This window comes from Scyliorhinus canicula, chromosome 3 (genome assembly GCF_902713615.1).
Source record: "Scyliorhinus canicula chromosome 3, sScyCan1.1, whole genome shotgun sequence".
Lineage (NCBI taxonomy): Eukaryota > Metazoa > Chordata > Chondrichthyes > Carcharhiniformes > Scyliorhinidae > Scyliorhinus > Scyliorhinus canicula.
Genome location: NC_052148.1, coordinates 225936292 through 225957702, shown reverse-complemented (window position 1 = coordinate 225957702; position 21411 = coordinate 225936292). Strand labels below are relative to the sequence as shown.

The following is a 21411-nucleotide window of genomic DNA, read 5'->3' as shown; positions in this document are numbered from 1 at the left end:
ATTAAGGAGCATAATGTAAATCAGTGGTGGGCAACCTGCGGCCCAGGGACTACATGTGGCCCCTTTTGGGTTCTGAGTGCGGCCCACAAGACATTATGTTGACCGTTGCCCACATTTAGCAGTGCCACAATCCACTGTTTTCCATCCACGTGGTATTTTATCACCTGTAAAACAAGGTCAAATGAAGTGAGGTGCGTGCTAATTGCACACAACGTTGACTGTGAAAGCCATGTGCTCCCTCTGCGTTCAAAAGTGGAAATATTTATTTTATTTTTACCATTTGAAGTTGATAGTTCTGTTAATATATAAATGATTGCACATTTTCTCTTGTTATGAAATATTTGGCGTGTATTAAATGTACTTAATCTTAATCATGGGTTCATGAGCAAGCCTGATTTGAATCTTGCGTTCCACTGAGATGAAGGAAGGTCACTCATGCAACCCACTCACTAGCCTAGGTTTCCCATCACTGGTATAAATTCATGTAATCTGTTTCAGTAACATTAACGAGGCAATATTTTTGTCACCCAAATTTTGATTAACATGGTTGGTGGGTCCTTTTTTCTTTCAGGGACACCTTTTGAAGAAAGCTAAATGCTCATGGGTGTACAAAAGTGTAGGCTGCTGATGATGGCTAGTTCAACTATTTGATTCCTTGGGAATTTCATTGACTGAAATATTTTTAATCAGCATAATCTTGCAAAAGTCCATTTATCTGAAATCTAATGTACGATATGTTTATTGCAGCCGGACGGATCATTCTAGAGCTGTTTGCTGATGTCTGTCCTAAAACAGCTGAAAATTTTCGTGCTTTGTGCACTGGAGAGAAGGGAATTGGACCAACCACTGGAAAACCTCTGCATTTCAAAGGCTGCCCTTTCCATAGGAGTAAGTTGATTGCTGGGCCGAGCACTGGTAGGGTAAAAGGGACCTCCTCTTGTGCAAGGATTAGCCTGATGCAGTTTAAGGTGGTGCACAGGGTCCATATGACTTTGGCGCGAGTGAGTGGGTTCTTTCAGGGGGTAGCAGATTAATGTGAGAGGTGTGGGTGGGGGCCAGAAAATCATGCGCACATGTTTTTGGGGGTTGCGAAAAATTGGGAAGATTCTGGGCGGGAGTGTTTGCAGTCTTAGCTAGGATAGTGGAGGAGATGGACCCCGGACCCTTTGGTGACGATATTTGGGGTTTCAGAGAAGCCGGAGCTCATGGAGAGGAGGAAGGCCGTTGTCTTGGCCTTCGCCTCTCTGATTGCATGGTGGCAAATTTTGCTGGAGTGGCGGTCAGCATCGCCACTGGGGGTAGCAGCTTGGTTAGGTGACCTGTACGACTTCCTTCGATTAGAGAAGAAAAAGTATAAGGGGCTCTTCGGGCGGGGGGGTTGAGGAAAGGTGGGGGATGTTTGTGACAGTGTTTGAGGGGCTGTTCGCCGCGGGTGAGGGGGGGGGGGGGGGGGGTGAAAGAGGGAAAAATCTGTACAGACTGTATAGTTGATTGTAGGGAAGCATATTTCCCTGGGTGTCTGTTCGCTGTAACCTGTTTTGATACATGTTTGCAATAAAATAAATTTTTATGAAATTGCTGGGCCGTGTCGCCATCAATATTTTAATCTGCTGCTTTAAAATGGCCATGCATTCAAATAAAAAAACTTGATAATTCTTTCTGATCTTTACAGTTATAAAGAAGTTTATGATACAGGGAGGAGATTTTTCCAACCAGAACGGAACTGGAGGAGAAAGTATCTATGGAGAGAAATTTGACGACGAAAATTTTCATTACAAGGTTAAAATAATAATAATTGCTTTTTGTCACAAATAGGTTTCAACTAAGTTACTGTAAAAAGCCCCTAGTCGCCACGTTCTGGCGCTTGTAATTAAACCCACGCTGCTGGCCTTGTTCTGCATTATAAGCCAGCTGTCTAGTCCACTGAGCTAAACCAGCCCTAGGGAATTGGTAGTGAATGCTTGTCTAGAAACTGGAATAGTGACTGAATCAATGGTGATAGATAATGGATTTTGTGATTATAGAAATATTTTCCAAGTGGACATGTAAAATGCTACATAATTTTCCGCAGCACAATGTGAAGGACCATCATGCTGTCGTAACAATAGCTGTTTGTACTGATCAATGGTAACATAACCAGATGAGATTAGCTACTTTTTTTTGCCTCTGGGGCAAAGGTTCAAATCTAGTTGAAACAGAGATGAAAGTCTCCTTTGTCTGCAGGGGTCATACATGAAGAGTCTGGCTTTAATCAATGTGCATGGACCCATGGTATACCTTTACACCAACTGACAATTGTAAGCTCTCGCACCGATGCAGAAGTAACTGACCTGAGGTTGGAGCTGAACCACGTTGTGGAGACGAGAGGGAATATTACTCTTCTGATCGTGCAATACCCTGACCTGTGAATATTTACACAGTTGTTAATTGACATTGAGCACAGAGCTCTGTACATTTTTGATTTTTTTTCAAACCAGTGCAGCTGTTCTCACATGAGCCGTTACTCATTTATACAGATAATTACTGGCATGCATGCTGCCTGAGATGCTTAAAGCAACTCTCCCTGGTGGTTACACATGAACATTAAAAAAAAATCCCTAGATTTTCTCAACCACATGCATGTAAGATTTGGTTACATTTCATCAAGTAAATGGAGCTGACAAACATACTTGCATAGAAATGCAAATGCAAAACGATTTTGCTCTGTGAACTATTGATTCCATTTGATTCCGTGCCCGTGCGATATGAGAAGTGTCATTATAGCTAAAACTACATTTTTTTAATAGGTTCCTTCTATCTTAATTCTGCGTAATTTAAGGTTAAGATGTAGGTATTTATTCTTCACACAAGATTTTTCTGTCTGTACCCTTGCAGCATGATCAGGCAGGGCTGCTTAGCATGGCCAACGCAGGACCAAACACCAACGGTTCGCAGTTCTTCATTACAACCGTGCCTACTCCTCACCTGGACAACAAACATGTGATTTGTGGTCAGGTGATCAAAGGAATGGGAGTAATAAAGATGCTGGAAAATTTAGAAGTGAAAGATGAGAAGCCTGTTAAGGTAAGAGGGGAAAAATATAGAAAATTAATCATCGTTTCAGGTGTATCCTTTGGGATTTTTGATTGCTTGTATTTTACTTTAGGTTAGAGCCTGATGTTTAACTGTTGCTGTGTTTTGAATAATTTTATATTTAACCATTATCTTTTGAGTGAAGTTGGTTGCTGAGATGAGATGTTCTTTAGGATTTAGTGATAAAGGTGAGAGTTTGAATTTTTGCTTTGGGGACAGAAAACAGGATTTTGGGACTATTTCCAGTCCTGAAATTGCCCTCCGAAGGGAAAGCTGTCACTCTCTGGAATTTCCACGGTGGTGAATTGGCATGGAGATGGGTTCCCAATCCAATGGCTGGCTTGTGAAGCCGGAGGGCCAATTCGAGGCCTCCCACCTTTAAAGAAGCAGCTGTCAGCAATGAACGATAAGTAAAAGACGTAAACATGTGGGTGCCTTCGTGGAAACTAAAAAAAAAGATTTTATTGAAGAACAGAAAAAAGCAGTCAGGCCACCACTGTTGGGAAGAGTCCCTACACTGGGCGGATTCTGGCTGCACGCCCACACAGGCAGACAGTAGGGACCTGTAGGCTTAACTGGATCATTGCTACTGGATGGCCGCCTTCAGGCAATTGAAATGTTGCCCGTCACGTCAGAAAGCTGGAGGCTAATGGGGAATATCTCAGTCAGCCTCCATTACCTACCGTTAACCAAACTCTTAATGAGCCTAATTTGCTTCCTGTGTCATGGGGTGGGCAGTTTTGCTGGGTCCCCAAAATGGCTTGTACTGAGAATGTGTGCTGGAAAACAGGTGAGCTGGCCAGTGCCTGTGCCTCCATTCATGACCTTGGCGGACTTAATAATTCTGTCCATAGCAACGAGTGGATGTTTAAGGTGGTGGATGGGGTGCAAATCAAGTGGGGTTTTAAAAACATTTTTGTGGGATTGGGTATTACTGGCACGGTCAGCATTTGTTGCCCATCCCTAATTGCCCTTGAGAGGGTGATGGTGAACCGTGATCTTTAACCTCTGCATTCCAAGTCTCTCTGATATATGTAGCAGTTTAGTATAACCCAGTGGCTTGATCGGTCCTTGCAGAGGGTGGTTCAGAGTCAAACATGTCACACGCGGCATGAAAACAAAATACTAGAAACACTCGGGTCTGGCAACATCTAAGGAGAGAGAAATAGAGTTAACGTTTTGAATCCAATTTTACTCTACTTTAGGTTCCTTCTTAATCCTTCAATCTAAGATCCTCTCTCACTAATGTTCTTATTAACAGTGCTACCCCACCTCCATTTCCTTTTTGCCTATCCTTCCTAAATGATGAACATCCTTGAATATTGAGTGCCCTGTCTACATCAAGATGTAACCGTGTCTCTGTAAGTCACAAGGGAACCATGCCCATTTACCTCTATTTGCATCTGCAAATCAGCTACCGTGTAATGCTTCGGATAAGAGTGCCCTTGACTTTGTCTTTTTAACATTATTCCACATTCTTATCCTATTTCATGCTTGCCTTCGCTTCATCTGCCTTCTAATTTCACTACTTTAAAAAAAAAAAATTTTGTTTTTATTAAGGCTTTTCTCAAACAGAATTTTTACATAACCAGTGAGAAAAATAATAATAATAAACAAAACAAGTTGGCTATTTTCATTATACACAAAGAGAATATATATTAAATGAACAGTTCCCCACCCCCTGGATTTCTGCTGCTGCTGACATTTTAACGCTCGCCTAGAAAGTCAAGGAACGGTTGCCACCACTGGGCGAACCCCAGCAAGGACCCTCTCAAGGCAAACTTTATTCTCTCAAGACTAAGAAACCCAGCCATGTTCGAGCCTCTCCACATTAACGAGATCCATCTCCGGGCGACCAGGGAGGCAAAGGCCAGGACGTTGGCCTCCTTTGCTTCCTGCACTCCCGGATCTTCTGACACCCCAAATATCACTATCTCCGGACTCGGCTTTACCCGAGCGTCCAAGCACGACAGCACGGTAGCATAGTGGTTAACACAATTGCTTCGCAGCTCCAGGGTCCCAGGTTCGATTCCCGGCTTGGGTCACTGTCTGTGTGGAGTCTGCACGTTCTCCCCGTGTACGTGGGTGTTGCTCGTTCTGAGTAAGTGTGCTTAACACTCACTTGGCTCTGTTTCTCTTTCTATGCTCTGGAGTCGCCAGGTGCCGTAAAAGACACCGTCACAAGTATCAAGGTCAAGTTCAAAGCAATAAAGCTCTCCACCAATTAGTAAGTCCAAAACAATTATAATAACACTCATGCACACGCTAAAGACTAACTTACTTCTACCATTAAACGACTAATACTTATCTAAGAAGGAACAGGCAAGGTCAGGGAACAAGGCCTTCGTTCCGTTCTGGTCTTCGGGTTACTATCAGTCGGCAAGGGTATAAGTAATGCCTGGGTCAAGTAGCGATCGTCGTTTGGCACTTACTTATGGATGGCTGCTGCTCGACGGCTGGTGTAAAAGACAGGATTCTGGAGGCTGGAGCTGGAGACAGGAGACTGAACCATGTGCGGAACCTCTCTTTTATAGGTCCCAGGGGGTCCGTGCCCCTTGGGGCGGGCTTCCTCACCTGCTGGGGATCGATTGGGCCTTTTCCCAATTGATATGATTTGAACCCCCCTATCCTAGGGTCGTTCCTTGATGGCTGGGGCGGTTCTTAGGACTCATTGTCCTGGCTTCGCTGGCTCCATCGTGTCTGCTTCGCTATTGAAAGTATCGATTGATACTTGAGTGTATCTATTGTGCCCGGGACTGTCCCGGTATCACCTCATTAATATGTAAACTTTTCCCATTTACAGCGCTGCCTGAACTCTGCAGCTGTCGGGAAACCGGTTTTTGCAAGTGTCTCAATGCTGAAAGCTTCTGCAAACTGTTTGCTTTTGACCATGTCCGTTTTACCCTGCACTCTTTGCAGTCTTCCATTTTGTGTTACCAGTGGCCATCTTAGATGGCTACATGGGTTTCCTCTGGCTGCTCCGGTTTCCTCCCACGGTCCATAGATGTGCAGGTTAGGTGGATTGGCCATGCTAAATTGCCCTGAGTGTTGGGTGGGGTTACTGAGTTATGGGGATAGGGTGGAGGTGTGCGGTTGGGTAGGGTGCTCTTTCCAAGAGCTGGTGCAGACTCGATGGGCCTAATGGCCTCCTTCTGCACTGTGAATTCTATGATTCTATAAGACCTTGGACATAGCCTTTGCAAAGCCCTGCCAGAATTCTTTAAGCGCCAGGCATGCCCAGAACATAAGGACACGGCTTGCTGTGCTTCCTGAACATCTCGCACATCTGTCCTCAACCCTAAAGAGCTTGCTCATTCACGTGGTCATGTGTGCCTGATATACCACCTTAAACTGAATTAAGCTGAGCCTGGCACACGATGAGGAGGAATTCACCTTGCCTAGGGCATCAGCCCACAGGCCCTCATCAGCTCCACGCCCAGCTCCTCCTCCCACTTGCCCTTCAGTTCCTTCACTGGGGCCTCCTCCGCCTCCTGCAGTTCATGGTTAAAGTCCGACACCTTCCCCTCCCCTACCCAGATGCTGGAGACCACCCCGTCCTGTATCCTGCGAGGGGGTTGCAACGGAAATGTCCCCATCTGTTTTTTGAGAAAGGCGCGGACCTGGAGGTATTTGAAGGTGTTTCCAGGGGGCAGACTGAATTTCTCCTTCAGCGCCTTCAAGCTAGAGAAAGTCCCATCTATGAACTGGTCCCCCAGCCTTTTGATGCCTGCCCTGCACCAACTTTGAAACCTTTCGTTTATCTTGCCCGGGACAAATCTTCTGGTAAACGAACAGGAATCTGGGGAGGAACGTCATTTTCACGGTCTGCACCCTTCCCGCCAGGGAAAGCGGAGCCAACGGCTCAATCGCCGGGGCAAATAGTAGCGGGGATAGGGGGCACCCCTGCCTCGTCCCTCGGTGTAGCCTAAAATACTCCGACCTCAGCCGGTTCGTAGACACACTTGCTACGGGGGTCTGATATAGTAGTTTGACCCACCCTATGAATTCCTCACCAAATCCAAACCTACTTAATGCTTCCCACAGGTACTCCCATTCCACCCGGTCAAAGGCTTTCTCTGCATCCATTGCAGCCACTACTTCTGCGTCCCCTCCTTCTGAGGGCATCATGATGAATGTTTAGGAGCCTCCTCACGTATTTGTGTTCAGCTGCCTGCCCTTGACGAAGCCTGTCTGATCCTCCTCAATCCCTCCCGGGACACGGTCCTCTATTCTAGTAGCCAAAATCTTGGCCAGCAGTTTGGCATCTATGTTTAGGAGCGATATTGGTCTGTGGGACCCACATTGTAGCGGATCCTCCCACCGCCCTTGCGTGATCACGGCCCACGATATCGTCGGGGGGAGGGCTCCTCTCTCCTTGCCTCGTTAAAGGTTCTTGGCAGGAGTGGGCTCAGCAGCTCCGAGAATTTCTTGTAGAATTGTACAGGGTAGCCATCCAGTCCCGGGGCCTTGCCCGACTGCATACTATCCAGGCCCTTAACTATCTCCTCCTGGTAGGGGTCCCCAGTCCCTCTACCAGATCCTCGTCCACCCTTGGGAACCTCAAATGGTCCATAAATTGTTTCATCCCGTCCCCTACCACCGGGGGCTCTTGACTCGTACAGCTTACAATAAAACTCCTTGAAGACTTTGTTGATCTTCTCTGGGCCCGAGACCGTGTTACCTGCCTTATCCCTAACTCCCCCAATTTCCCTGGCCGCCTCTCTCCTGCGAAGTTGGTGTGCCAGCATCCTACTAGCTTTTGCCCCATACTCGTAGACTGCCCCTTTCACCTTCCTCAGCTGCGCCTCCGCCTTCCCTGTGGTCAACATATCAAACTCCGCCTGCAGTCTCCGGCACTCCTTCAGCAGTCCCTCCTCGGGGGGCGTACTTCCTGTCTACTCTAAGTATCTCTCCCACTAGCCTCTCCCTCTCCACCCTCTCCCTCTTCTCTCTGTGGGACCTAATAGAAATCAACTCCCCTCTGACAACTGCCTTCATAGCCTCTCAGACAGTAGTCATTGTTACCTCCCCTATATCGTTTGTTGTCACATAGTTTTGGAAGCTCCGCCTTATCCGCCCACAGACCTCTTCATCCACTAGCAGTCCCACGTCCAGTCTCCAGAGAGGACGCTACCCTCCCTGGATGCGGGGCATGGTCCGAGACTGCAATGGCCGAATACTCGACCCCTCCACCCTTGGGATTAACGCCCTGCTCAACACAAAAAATTTACCGAGCATGCGCCTCATGAATTCCATGTCATCCCAGTTCGGGGCATAGACGTTCACCAGCACCAGCCGGGCCCCTGCAGCCTTCCACTCACCGTAATGTACCTGCCCCCCCACTTGTCCGCCACAATACTCCTTGCCTCGAATGCCACCTGTTTGCTAACCAGGATTGCCACCCCCCTGGTCTTTGAGTCCAGCTCCGAATGGAACACCAGGCCCACCCATCCCCTCCTTAACCTCATTTGGTCAGCGAGATTTAAATGTGTCTCCTGTAGCATGGCCACGTCCGCCTTTTAATCCCTTTAAGTGCGGGAACATACGGGCCCTCTTGCCTGGCTCGTTTAGACCCCTCACATTCCACGTGATTAGCCTGGATGGCCGACTAGTCATCTCCCTTTTTTGGCCAGCCATGGGCCCGCTCTCCCTGCTCACTCGAGCCCTCCCGCCGGCGGCCCCCCAATCCCAATCCCCCCATGTCAAGCCCCCACTTAACACTGATTCTCCCCCATTACACTTCCACAAGTCAGCTGACCTATGCTGACCCCAGCCGCTCCTGCCTCTATCTCCAACCTTACTGTTGTCTCCTTGTTCAGGCCCCCAACTCCCCTCCCCCAAAAGGTAAGAGAGAGAGAGCCAACCAGATTATTCCCGAGAAACAAGAAACACACCCCGGACGTTGCCCCGCCCCGAGAAAAAAGAACGACTCCCCCCACCTGGAGAGCAGCCCTAACCGTTGGGCCACACTCCCCCCTCTGTGGCTGAGCTCCGCCAGATCAGTGAACGTGGCAAAAGGGCCCAGAGGGTGAAACAAAAAACGAAAAGAACGACTCACCATCACATAGCCCCCTCCAGCCTCAATTCTGCTTCCAATCTTACATTAGGACAACAATCGGTTAAACATCCCCAACAGGGCATTTCGCCAACGTACAGCTGTCCTTTAGTTCGAGTTCAGCTTTTCATGCTTAATAAATGTTCACGCCTCATCCGGTGTATCGAAATAGTGGTGCCGGTTCTGGTACATAACCCAAAGCCTCGCCGGATGTAGCAGACTGAACTTCACCCCTTTGTTCTGGAGGGCCGTCTTAGCCCGGTTGAATCCCGCACGTCTCTTAGCCAGTTCAGCTCCCAGGTTCTGGTATATACGAATCTCACAGTTCTCCCACTTACTGCTCCGCTCCTTCTTTGCCCATCGCAAGACACGCTCCTTGGGCGGAATTCTCCGCTCCTCACGCCGGGTGGGAGAATTGCGGGAGGTCCGCTCTCGCACCTCCTGAGATTCTCCCACCCTCACCAAAATGGCGTGTCGCATTTTGTGACACGCTGCTAAAACGGCGGCCCGCGATTCTCCAACCCGAATGGGCCGAGCGGCCTGCCGTTCACGACCGTTTCATGACGGCGGCAACCACACCTGGTCGCTGCCGTCGTGACCACGGCGTGAGATGCCTGTTTGGGGCTTGTGGGCAGCCTAGAGGGGCCTGAGCACCACGACTGTGCTCAGGAGGGGACAGGCCTGCGATCGGTGCCCGCCGATCGTTGGGCCTGGCGTCTCAATGTGACGCACTCTTTCCCCTCCGCCGCCCCGCAAGATCAAATCGCCATGTCTTGTGGAGGGGAAGACGGCAACCGCGCATGTGCGGGTTGGAGCCGGCCAACCTGCACATGCGCGGCTGACGTCATTAGGCGCGTCAGCCGCGTCATTCTAGGCGCGCCGGGCCTTGACGCCAGTGACAAGGCCCCGCGGCCGAGTTTCCCGGCACGGCCCTCCTAGCCCCCCGGTGGGGGGAGAATAGGGGGCCAGGAGAGGCCTCCAACGTCGTCGTGAACCTCTCCGGGTTTCACGACGGCGTCGGGCCTTTGGGAGAATTCCGCCCCTTATCTGTGAAGCGGTGGAATCTTATCGCCCTCGGTGGTTCGTTCGCTCTCGGCTTCCTCGCGAGGACTCTGTGCGCCCTGTCCAGTTCCAAGGGCCGCGGGAAGGCCCCCGCGCCCTTCACCGTCACCAGCATCGTGGTCACGTACGCGCTCGCGTCCGACCCCTCCGCACCTTCAGGGAGGCCCAGAATTCACAGGTTTTGCCTCCTAGATCTGTTTTCGAGGTCATCCAGTCTCTCCTGCCATCTCTTGTGCAGGGCCTCATGTGCCTCCACCCTGACCGCCAGGCTCAGGATCTCATCCTCACCATCTTTTTCATAGGGGCCAGCATCTCCGTCTCCAGCTCTGCGAAGCAGCTTCTCAGGAACTCCTGCTGCTCTCTCGACCACTGGGCCTTGTCCGCGCCGGCCGCCATTTTGTCCTCCTGCGCCCTTTCCACCTGCTTCACCGCAATTTCTCTCTTCACGGCCCCGCTCCTGGTCCCCTCCATGCAGCGATAAGGGGAACCTCTCCAACGCCTCTTGCTACGCCGGAAATCACTGCCGAAGTGCCGCTACAGCTCCGTTAAAGGGTCCAGATGTCTGATCTCGGCGGGAGCTACTAGAAATCCACACTTACTACTTTTACACTTCCTGCTATCAGCTTTGCTTCCCTCCAGCCTGAGCTCCCTCTCGGGTTCCCACCTCTCTGCCAATCTAGTTTAAACCCTCCTCAACTGCACAAGCAGTTATTATGACCATAGAAAAGTTACAACACAGAAGGTGGCCGTTCAGTCCATCGTGTCTATGCTAGCCTGAGAACACGGTGCCTTAGTGTTCAAAATGTTAGGTGGGGTTACTGGGTTATGGGATAGATTAGGGACATGGGCCGAGGAAGGGTGATCTTTCGGAGGGTTGGTGAAGACTCGTTGGGCCAAATGGGCTCCTGCACTGTAGGGATTCTATGAATATCAAAGGGAGATGCTTCGATTCTCTCTTGTTGGAGAAGATCGTTGCCTGTCATTTGTGTGGCCTAAGTTCCACTTAACATCCCAAGACTGAATGTTGTCCAGGTTTTGGAACAAAGAAAAGTTACAGCGCAGGAACAGGCCCTTCGGCCCTCCAAGCCTGCGCCGATCCAGATCCTCTATCTAAAACTGTTGCCTATTTTCTAAGGATCTGTACCCCTCTGCTCTCTGCCCATTCATGTATCTATCTAGATACAACTTAAATGACGCTATCGCGCCTGCCTCTACCACCTCCGCCGGCAATGCATTACAGGCACCCATCACCTTCTGTGTAAAGAACTTTCCACGCATATCTCCCTTAAACTTTTCCCCTCTCACCTTGAACTCGTGATCCCTAGTAAATGAGTCCCCCACTCTGGGGGGGGGGGGGGGGGGGGGGGGGGGGGGGGGAAGCTTCTTGCTATCCACCCTGTCTATACCCCTCATGATTTTGTAGACTTTAATGAGGTCCCCCCTCAACCTCCGTCTTTCTAATGAAAATAATCCTAATCTACTCAACCGCTCTTCATAGCTAGCGCCCTCCATACCAGGCAACATCCTGGTGAACCTCCTCTGCACCTTCTCCAAAGCACCCACATCCTTTTGGTAATGTGGCGACCAAAACTGTACGCAGTATTCAAAATGTGGCCGAGCCAAAGACTTATACAACTGTAACATGACCTGCCAACTCTTGTACTCAATACCCCTTCCGATGAAGGAAAGCATGCCATATGCCTTCTTGACCACTCTATCGACCTGCGCAGCCACCTTCAGGGTACAATGGACCTGAACACCCAGATCTCTCTGTACATCAATTTTCCCCAGGGCTTTTTCATTTACCGTATGGTTCGCTATTGAATTGGATCTTCCAAAATGCATCATCTCGCATTTGCCCAGATTGAACTCCATCTGCCATTTCTCCGCCCAACTCTCCAATCTATCTATATTCTGCTGTATTCTCTGAAAGTCCCCTTCACTATCTGCAACTCCACCAATCTTAGTGTCATCTGCAAACTTGCTAATCAGCTGCATGCAGGCATGAACAAATTTAGTATTTGCGGTGTTGGATACCGCAATCATCAGCAATTGGTGAAGAAGCTGAAGATAGCTAGGTCTAGGACCTGGGGCCTATCCGACCATCTCTTTATGAGCTTGGTATCAAATTCTAATCCCACATTCCTGTATCAGGCACATAACCCTATGGCTTACAGCACTTAAGGTACAGATCTAGGTACTGTTTAAATTTAGGGTCCCTGCCTCTACCCGCAGTGATTTTCAGACTCCCACTCCTCTCTGCGTAGAAAGGTTCTTCCTCCTGTCCCCCTCAATACCTTCTGCCACTTATCTTGAATCTATGTCACCTGGTTCTAGAATTCTCTGCCAAGGGAAATTTTTTTCATCCTGTCCACTCTGATCTCTTCCCCTCATAATTTTGTACACTTCTTCTTGAGATGTTGTTCGCCGCATACCTGTTAAGATGCAACCCGTCCATCTTGCACGGGTCCCACCAGCTCCAGAAGTGGTCCCAATGCCTCAGAAATCTGATGCCATCCCTGTTATATCAGTTCTCCAGCTATATGTTTAATCGCTCCGTCGTCTTATTCCTGAGATTACTGCTTTTGAGGTCCTGTTTTTTTAAATTTCTTTCGTTACAACCTAAAATATGCTTTCAGGACCTAATTCGTTGGTACCAATGTGGACCACGACTGTGGCTCTCTTAGAAGAATGCTCCGCAGCCACTTTATGACACCCTTGACACTGACACCAGGGCGGCAACATAGCACCCATGGCCTGACACCAGGGCGGCACATAGCACCCATGGCCACAGAAATGCGTGTCTGCTCTCTTAACTGACAAATCTCCTGTTGCTATTTCTCTTTCCTGTCTCTTGTGCTGCTGAGCCATCTATGTTATCACCAAATTGGTTCTTGCTGTGTTCCTCTGAGGAACTTTTGCCCTCAGCAGTATCCAAAATGGAAAACCAGTTAACAAGCGAGGTCGACTCCAGCGATAAGAACATGAAAACTATGAGCAGGAGTAGGCCATCTGGCCCCTCGAGTCTGCTCCGCCATTCAATAAGATCATGGCTGATCTTTTTGTGGACTCAGCTCCATTCACCCACCTGTTCACCATAACCTTTAATTCCTTTACTGTTGAAAAATCTTCTCTATCTTTGTCTTAAAAACATTCAACGAGGTAGCCTCAACTGTTTCACCAGGCAGGGGATTCCACAGATTCACAACCCTTTGGGTGAAGAGGTTCCTCCTCAACTCAGTCCTAAATCTGCTCCCCCTTACTTTGAGGCTATGCCCCCTAATTCTAGTTTCACCCGCCAGCGGAAACAAACTCCCTGCTTCTATCTTGTCCATTCCTTTCAGAATTTTAGTACGGCCGTTGCCCCCAATGCCTCCACCGTGAACCCCTCACGTAGTCCCTGGCTCTGCGACTGCATCTCCACTGTAGATGGGATTGTTGGTTCCAGAAGCCCGAAACCTGTCTGGACGGCAGCTAGTCCCTGGGGTTGTCCTGCCCTCCGACCGTCCGCCCCCTCGGGTGTTCCTACCTACTGTACCGGATCAGCCGTGTGGTGAGCACCAGATAGTGCCTCAGGAGCCTTTTACTAAAGTGCCCAACCGAGGTGAGTATCTCTGGAATGGTGGAGATTGTTGGAGACAGCTATGATGGGAAACCCGTGTCATCCTCCGATTCGAGCTCTGGGGTCTCCCGGGTCTCGGACGGAGGACTGGTGTCTGAGCTGTTATCCCTGTCACTGCTTGGCTCAATGGGGGGGGTGGTGCCTGGTGGACCTACCCCATCACCAGGTCCTGTAAGACGCAAGGCAAGATGCATGATTGGGGGTGGGGGTGGTGTGGCGAGGAGGGTAAGGGTGGTGTTTGTGGGGGGCTTGATACGTGTCATGGGGAACCGCAACTAAGCAAGGTCTCACTTCCTCACCCGTGGCAGAACTCCACCTCGGTGACCCCCCTTTCCTACGGTCCACCGACCACGTACAGCGCCCTCTTCTCTGCCACAGTGAGGGACCGCAAGTCCGGCGGTCCCTCTCCTGTCTTTTCCTGCTCCCAGCGGTTGTGTGCGGCCTTCTCCTGGCAGGATGCAGTTCCTGAATTAGAATCTATATGGTTGGATGTGAGAAACAGGAAGAGAGTGGTTATCTAGTTGGTACTATAGACCTCCAAATAGTGGGGAGAAAGTAGTAGAGAGCATTTGCAGACAGATTATGGAAATCTGCAGAAAAAGTAGGGCTGTGATAGTTGGGGATTTCAATTACCCTAAGGTAGATTGGGAGAAGGGGAGAGTGTGGGGCACGGAAGGGTAGAAATTCCTGCAGTGGGTGCAGAAGAACTTTCTGGAACTGTACATTTCCAGTCCTGCCAGGAAGGAAGCTATGCTGGATCTATTCCTAGGAAATGAGACCGGCCAGGTGGTGAACATCCGAGGGGGAGCAGTTAGAAAATAGTGATTATAATACAATACGGTTCAATATGATTTTGGGAAAGGTAAAAAATCAGTCACAGATCATGTTCCCAGACTAGAAAAAGGCAAATTTTAGGGGTCTTAAGATGACCCGGAGCAGGTTGATTGGTGGATAAAATAATGGATAAAAAATGGGAGACATTCAAAGGGGAGATGAATAGAGTGCAAGCTAGGTATGTACCCATGAGATCTAAAGACAGGGGACTGGATTCTCCCAATATGGGGCTAGGTCCCAACGGCGGCGTAAAAACGCTGGCATTGCACTCCCGAGTTTCCTCAAAAAAAAAAATAACAGTTGATTCACTCGCCTTCCGGGGGCTAGCAGGGACCAAGAGTTCTTCACACAGCTTTAGCAGCGGATACGGGCTTCCGCACTTCCGGTTTCGAGTCCGAGCATATGGATGGCGGCGGCCTCCAGCAGCCACGCCGAGCGCCATGGCGGACTCGGACCGCGGAGGCAGCTGGAAGATGTACCCCCCCCCCCCACGATCAGCCATGCGCCCGAAGATCCAACAAGCACTTCCCGGCCGCCCATAACGCCCCCCCCCCCCCCCCCCCCTCACCCCCCAACCAGGGCGGCTGCGGACACGCAAGCATCCTGACCGGCAGGTTAGTTCCACGCCATCGCAGACACCAGGCTGAATGTGAGCTCTAAATGTCTCTGGTTCAATGATGGTCCACAGATGGCTTCCTCTTCTGCCCCCAGCAAGCAGGTTGTGCATTGCAAATTCAGTCCACCATATTTGCAATCATTTTTTCAAGTCATTAATTTATAAGGAATACAATAGTTGTAATCTAAAAATTAAGCCTGCAAGGCCCTTCATGCATTTTATTTGCCGTCTTTTTTTTCCAAAAAAGAATTGGCTCTCCTGCACTTATTCATGGGGTCTACTTTGCCAGAATAACATTGATCAAAACTATGTGGGGGTGCTCTTTCCAAGGGCTGGTGCAGACTTGATGGGCCGAATGGACTCCTTCAGCACTGTAAATTCTATGATTCATTGCTCACTATACAGGCTCTGTTAGGGAAGCCAAAAGCAGATTGGGTGACCGCTTTGTGGAACATCTGGAGTCTGCAAGCATAATCCTCAAGCTTCAAGTCATCTTCTAGTTCCCAACTTGCTTCCACTCTGATATTTCTAACCTTGGCTTTTTTTTAAAAAAAATTTTTTTATTGAGATTCCCCCCCCCCCCCCCCCCCCCCCCCCGGTTGCTGCTGCTGTCGGCCTATTTTCCTACCGTTCTGCCAGGAAGTCAAGGAAAGGCTGCCACCGCCTAAAAAACCCCTGCACTGATCCCTTCAGGGCGAATTTCACCCTCTCCAATTTGATGAACCCCGTCATATCATTGATCCAGGCCTCCAGGCTTGGGGGCCGCGCATCCTTCCACTGAAGCAAAATCCTCCACCGGGCTACTAGGGACGCAAAGGCCAGAACACCGGCCTCTTTCGCCTCCTGCACTCCCGGCTCCACTGCTACCCCAAATATCGCGAGCCCCCAGCCTGGATTGACCCTGGATCCTACCACCCTCGACACCGTGTTTGCTACCCCCTTCCAAAATACCCCCAGCGCTGGGCATGCTCAGAACATATGGGCATGGTTTGCTGGGCTCCCCGAGCACCTAGCACACCTGTCTTCGCCCCCGATGAACCTGCTCATCCTCATCCCGGTCATATGAGACCTATGTAGCACCTTGAACTGTATTATGAAATGAAAAAAATGTAAATCGCTTATTGTCACGAGCAGGCTTCAATGAAGTTACTGTGAAAAGCCCCTAGTCGCCACATTCCGGCACCTGTTCGGGGAGGCTGTTACGGGAATCGAACCGTGCTGCTGGCCTGCTTGGTCTGCTTTCAAAGCCAGCGATTTAGCCCTGTGCTAAACAGCCCTGGGCTAAGCCTCGCACAAGAAGAGGAGGAATTCACTCTTTCCAGGGCATCCACCCACGTCCCCTCCTCAATCTCCTCACCCAGCTCCTCTTCCCATTTACCCTTCAGCTCCTCCACCGAGGCCTCATCTACCTCCTGCATTATGCGGTACACGTCCAAAATCCTCCCTCCTCCAACCCACACCCCCGAGAGCACCCTGTCCCGTACCCCACGTGGGGGCAGCAGAGGGAACCCCTCCACTTGCCGCCTGGCAAACGCCCTAACCTGCATGTACCTAAACATGTTTCCCGGGGCATCCCAAACTTCCCCTCTAACTCACCCAGGCTCCCAAACCTCCCATCTACAAACAGATCCCTCAACCTCCTTATACCTACCCTGTGCCAGCTAAGAAACCCGCTATCAATGCTCCCTGGAACAAACCGGTGGTTCCCCCGTATCGGGGACTCCGTCGAGCCCCCCACCTCTCCCCTATGCAGTCTCCATTGCCCCCAAATTTTGAGGGTAGCCGCCACCACCGGCCTCGTGGTATACCTCGTTGGAGGGAGCGGCAACGGCGCCGTTACCAGCGCCTCCAGGCTCGTGTCCACACAGGACGCCATCTCCATCCTCTTCCATGCTGCCCCTTCCCCGTCCACTTGCGCACCATCACTGCGTTGGCAGCCCAATAGTACCCACAGAGGTTGGGCAGCGCCAGCCCCCCCTATCCATGCCCCGCTCCAAAAACACCCTTCTCACCCTCGGAGTCCCATGCGCCCATACAAATCCCGTAATACTCCTGTTGACCCTCCTAAAAAAGGCCTTCGGGATAAGGATGGGGAGGCACTGGAACAGGAACAGCAACCTCGGGAGCACCGTCATCTTGACTGACTGCACCCTGCCCGCCAGCGACAGCGGCAACATGTTCCATCTTTTAAACTCCTCCTACATTTGCTCCACCAGCCTTGTGAGGAAGTTTGTGTAGGGCCCCCCAGCTCCTAGCCACCTGGACTCCCAGATACCTAAAGCTCCTCCCCGCCCTTTTCAGTGGGAGCCTACCAATCCCCTCCTCCTGATCCACCGGGTGCACGACGAACAACTCACTCTTACCCAGGTTGAGCTTGTACCCTGAAAAGCCCCGAAATTCCCTGAGAATCTTCATCACTTCCGGCATTCCCCCCACTGGGTCCGCCACATACAGCAACAAGTCATCTGCGTAAAGTGACACTCGGTGCTCCTTCCCACCCCGCACCAGACCCCTCCAATTCCCCCGACTCCCTCAACGCCATGGCTAGGGGCTCAATTGCCAACGCAAAGAGCAAAGGGGACAGGGGACACCACTGTCTCGTCCCCCAGTGCAACCAAAAGTATTCAGATCTCCTCCTGTTCGTGGCTACACTCGCCATCGGGGCCTCATATAACAGCCTCACCCAACTGACAAACCCCTCCCCGAACCCAAACCTTTCCAGCACCTCCCACAAGTACCCCCACTCAACCCTATCAAAGGCCTTCTCCGCATCTAATGCCACCACTATCTCTGCCTCCCCTTCTACCGCCGGCATCATTATAACATTCAGAAGCCTACGTATATTGGTGTTCAACTGCTTTCCCTTCACAAACCCCGTCTGGTCCTCGTGAATGACCCCCGGCACACAGTCCTCTATCCTTGTGGCCAAGATCTTCGCCAACAGCTTGGCATCCACATTTAACAGCGAGATCGGCCTATATGTCCCACACTGCAGGGGGTCCTTGTCCCGTTTAAGGATCAAGGAAATCAGTGCCCGTGACATAGTCGGGGGCAAAGCCCCCCCTCCCTTGCCTCGTTAAAGGTCCTAACCAACAGGGGGCCCAGCAGGTCTGCGTACATTTTATAAAATTCGACCGGGAACCCATCCGGCCCAGGCGCCTTCCCTGACTGCATGCTGCCTATCCCAGTTACCAGCTCCTCCAGCGCCCCCAGCCCCTCCACCTGCCCCTCCTCCACCTTCGGAAATCTCAGCCTGTCCAAAAAGCGCCCCATTTCCCCCCCCCCCCCCCCCCCCCCCTCCACTGGGGGTTCAGATCGGTACAATTCCCCGTAAAAGTCCCCGAAGACCCCATTAACGTCCCCCCCCCCCTCTGCACCACACTCCCTCCCGTATCCCTCACTGTAGACACCGTCGAGATTTTGCCGGACATTGCCGCTTATAATGGGCGGAGCCACAGTTCGGACACGTCATGACACCAACGTCAGCACGTTCCGTGCGCCAATGCGCATGCGCAGTGGTCGAATTACGTGCACACCTGCGCAGGATGGTCGTCGGTCTCCACTCGTGCGTGGGCACAGTGGTATATTCAATGATTAAGGACAAAACTGATTATGATGCGGCCATGGATATCCTGAAAGGACAATTTCTTTGGCCGGTCAACGAAGTATACGCACGGCATCTCCTGATGCGCCAGAATCCTACTCGCCTTTTCCCCATATTCGTACACCGCTCCCTGTGCCTTCCTCCACTGAGCTTCCGCCTTTCTGGTGGTCAGTAAGTCGAACTTGGCCTGAAGATTACGCCGCTCCCCCAGCAATCCCTCCTCCGGAGCCTCCGCGTATCTCCTGTCCACCCTCACCATCTTCCCCCACAAAGCTCTCCCTCTCTCTTTGCTCTCCCCTCTCCCTATGGGCTCGGATGGAAATCAACTCCCCTCTAATCACTGCCTTCAATGCCTCCCAAACTGTCCCCACTCGGACCTCCCCATTATCATTGGTCTCTAAGTACCTCTTGATATACCCCCGAACCCGCCCGCCCACCACCTCATCCGTCAGCAGCCCCACCTCCAGGCGCCAGAGCGGGTGCTGGTCCCTCTCCTCCCCAGCTCAAGGTCCACCCAGTGCGGGGCATGATCCGAAATGACTCTGGCCGAATACTCGGCATTCTCCACCCTCGAAATCAGCCTCCTGCTCAGAACGAAAAAATCAATCTGGGAATAGGCTTTATGCACGTGGGAGAAAAATGAATACTCCCTTGGCCTTGCGAACCTACAAGGATCCACCCCTCCCATCTAGTCCATAAACCCCCTCAATACCTTAGCCGCCGCGGGCCTCCTGCCCGTCCTGGACATGGATCGATCCAATGGGGGATCCAGCACTGTATTAAAGTCACCCCCTCCAATATCAGGCCCCCCGCCTCCAGATCTGGAATGCGGCCCAACATGCGCCGCATAAAACCCGCATCGTCCCAGTTCAGGGCATAGACATGCACCACCCACTCCCCCTGCAGCTTGCCGCTCACCATCACATACCCCCCGCCACTGTCAGCCACCACCTTTGACGCCTCACACGATACCCTTTTTCCCACCAGGATCGCCACCCCCTGATTTTTTGCATCCAGCCCTGAATGAAACACTTGGCCCACCCATCCCTTCCTCAGTCTAACCTGGTCCGCCACCTTCAGGTGCGTCTCCTGGAGCATAGCCACGTCCGCCTTCAGCCCCTTCAGGTGCGTAAACACCCGGGCCCGTTTGATCGGCTCATTCAGCCCCCTCACATTGCAAGTTATCAGCCGGATCAGAGGGCTCCCTGCCCCCCTCCCCTGCCGACTAGCCATAACCCATCCCAGGCCAGTGCCCCCCGCTCGGCCCGTTCTCCACGGCGGCAAACCCCCACCCCAGCCCCCCCTGCATACTCCAGCTCCTTCCTGGCCATTTCAGCAGCAACCCCGGTACCCCCCCCCCCCCCCCCCCCCCCCCCCCCCAGGCTAGGACCCCTCCCAGCCGCGTTACTCCCCCCATAGCACTCCCATGAGCCTGCTGACCCTGGCGGCTCCCGCCACACCTCCGACCCCTCCCAACGTGGGGCTACTTTTTCTCCCCCATGCCCATCGGCAGACTCTCCTCTTCCCCCTCCCGCTCTCGCGCGGGAAAAAAGCCCGTGCTTCTCAGCTCCGACCCCGCCCCCCATCCACCCTCAGCGCGGGAAACAAAAGAAAAACCCGCACTTTCACCCTACCCGACCCCACCTCCTCTAGGGTAGCTCCCATTGTCGGCCCCCACCACTAGGTCCCGACACTCCAAATCTACCCCCCGACTCGAGCTCATCCACCGAACCCACGCAAAAACCCCGCCACCAAAAATTAACACAGTGACATACAAACCCCCGCCCCCGACCCTCAGTTAGAGTCCAACTTCTCGGCCTGCACAAAGGCCAATGCCTCCTCCGGGGACTCAAAGTAAAAGTGACGGTCCTTGTAGGTGACCCACAAACGCGCCGGCTGCAACATGCCAAACTTCACACTCTTTCTGTGGAGCACCGCCTTCGTCCGGTTGTACCCGGCCCTCCGCTTAGCCACCTCCGCACTCCAGTCCTGCTAGATCCGCACCACCGTGTTCTCGCACTTGCTACTCCGCTCCTTCTTGGCCCACCTAAGCACGCACTCTCGGTCAACGAACCGGTGGAACCGCACCAGCACCGCCGGTGGCGGCTCATTCGGCTTGGGCCTCCTGGCCAGTATTCTGTGGGCCCCCTCCAGCTCCAGTGGCCCCTGGAAGGACCCAGCTCCCATCAGCGAGTTCAGCAAGATGACCACATAGGCCCCCAGGTCAGACCCCTCCAGCCCCTCCGTGAGGCCCAGGATCCGCAAATTCTTTCGCCTTGACCGGTTCTCCATCTCCTCTTGTCTAAGAAGGTTAAGAGGTGACTTAATAGAGGCATACAAAATGATCAGAGGGTTAGATAGGGTGGACAGCGAGAGCCTTCTCCCGCGGATGGAGGTGGCTAGCACGAGGGGACATAGCCTTAAATTAAGGGGTAATAGATATAGGACAGAGGTCAGAGGTGGGTATTTTACGCAAAGAGTGGTGAGGCCGTGGAAATGCCCTACCTGCAACAGTAGTGAACTCGCCAACATTGAGGGCATAGTGT

The 21411-nt window shown here is 51.7% G+C and overlaps 1 protein-coding gene across 1 annotated transcript in view; it reads left to right on the top strand.

The window, feature by feature from the left end:
* The window catches only part of ppid (peptidylprolyl isomerase D), a 59059-nt gene that overhangs the window by 25352 nt on the left and 12296 nt on the right, over nt 1-21411 (top strand). Inside the window, exons 2-4 of the mRNA XM_038792307.1 lie at nt 748-888; nt 1673-1779; nt 2875-3063. Coding sequence (XP_038648235.1) covers nt 748-888; nt 1673-1779; nt 2875-3063 — 437 coding nt within the window. The remainder of the gene's footprint in view (nt 1-747; nt 889-1672; nt 1780-2874; nt 3064-21411) is intronic.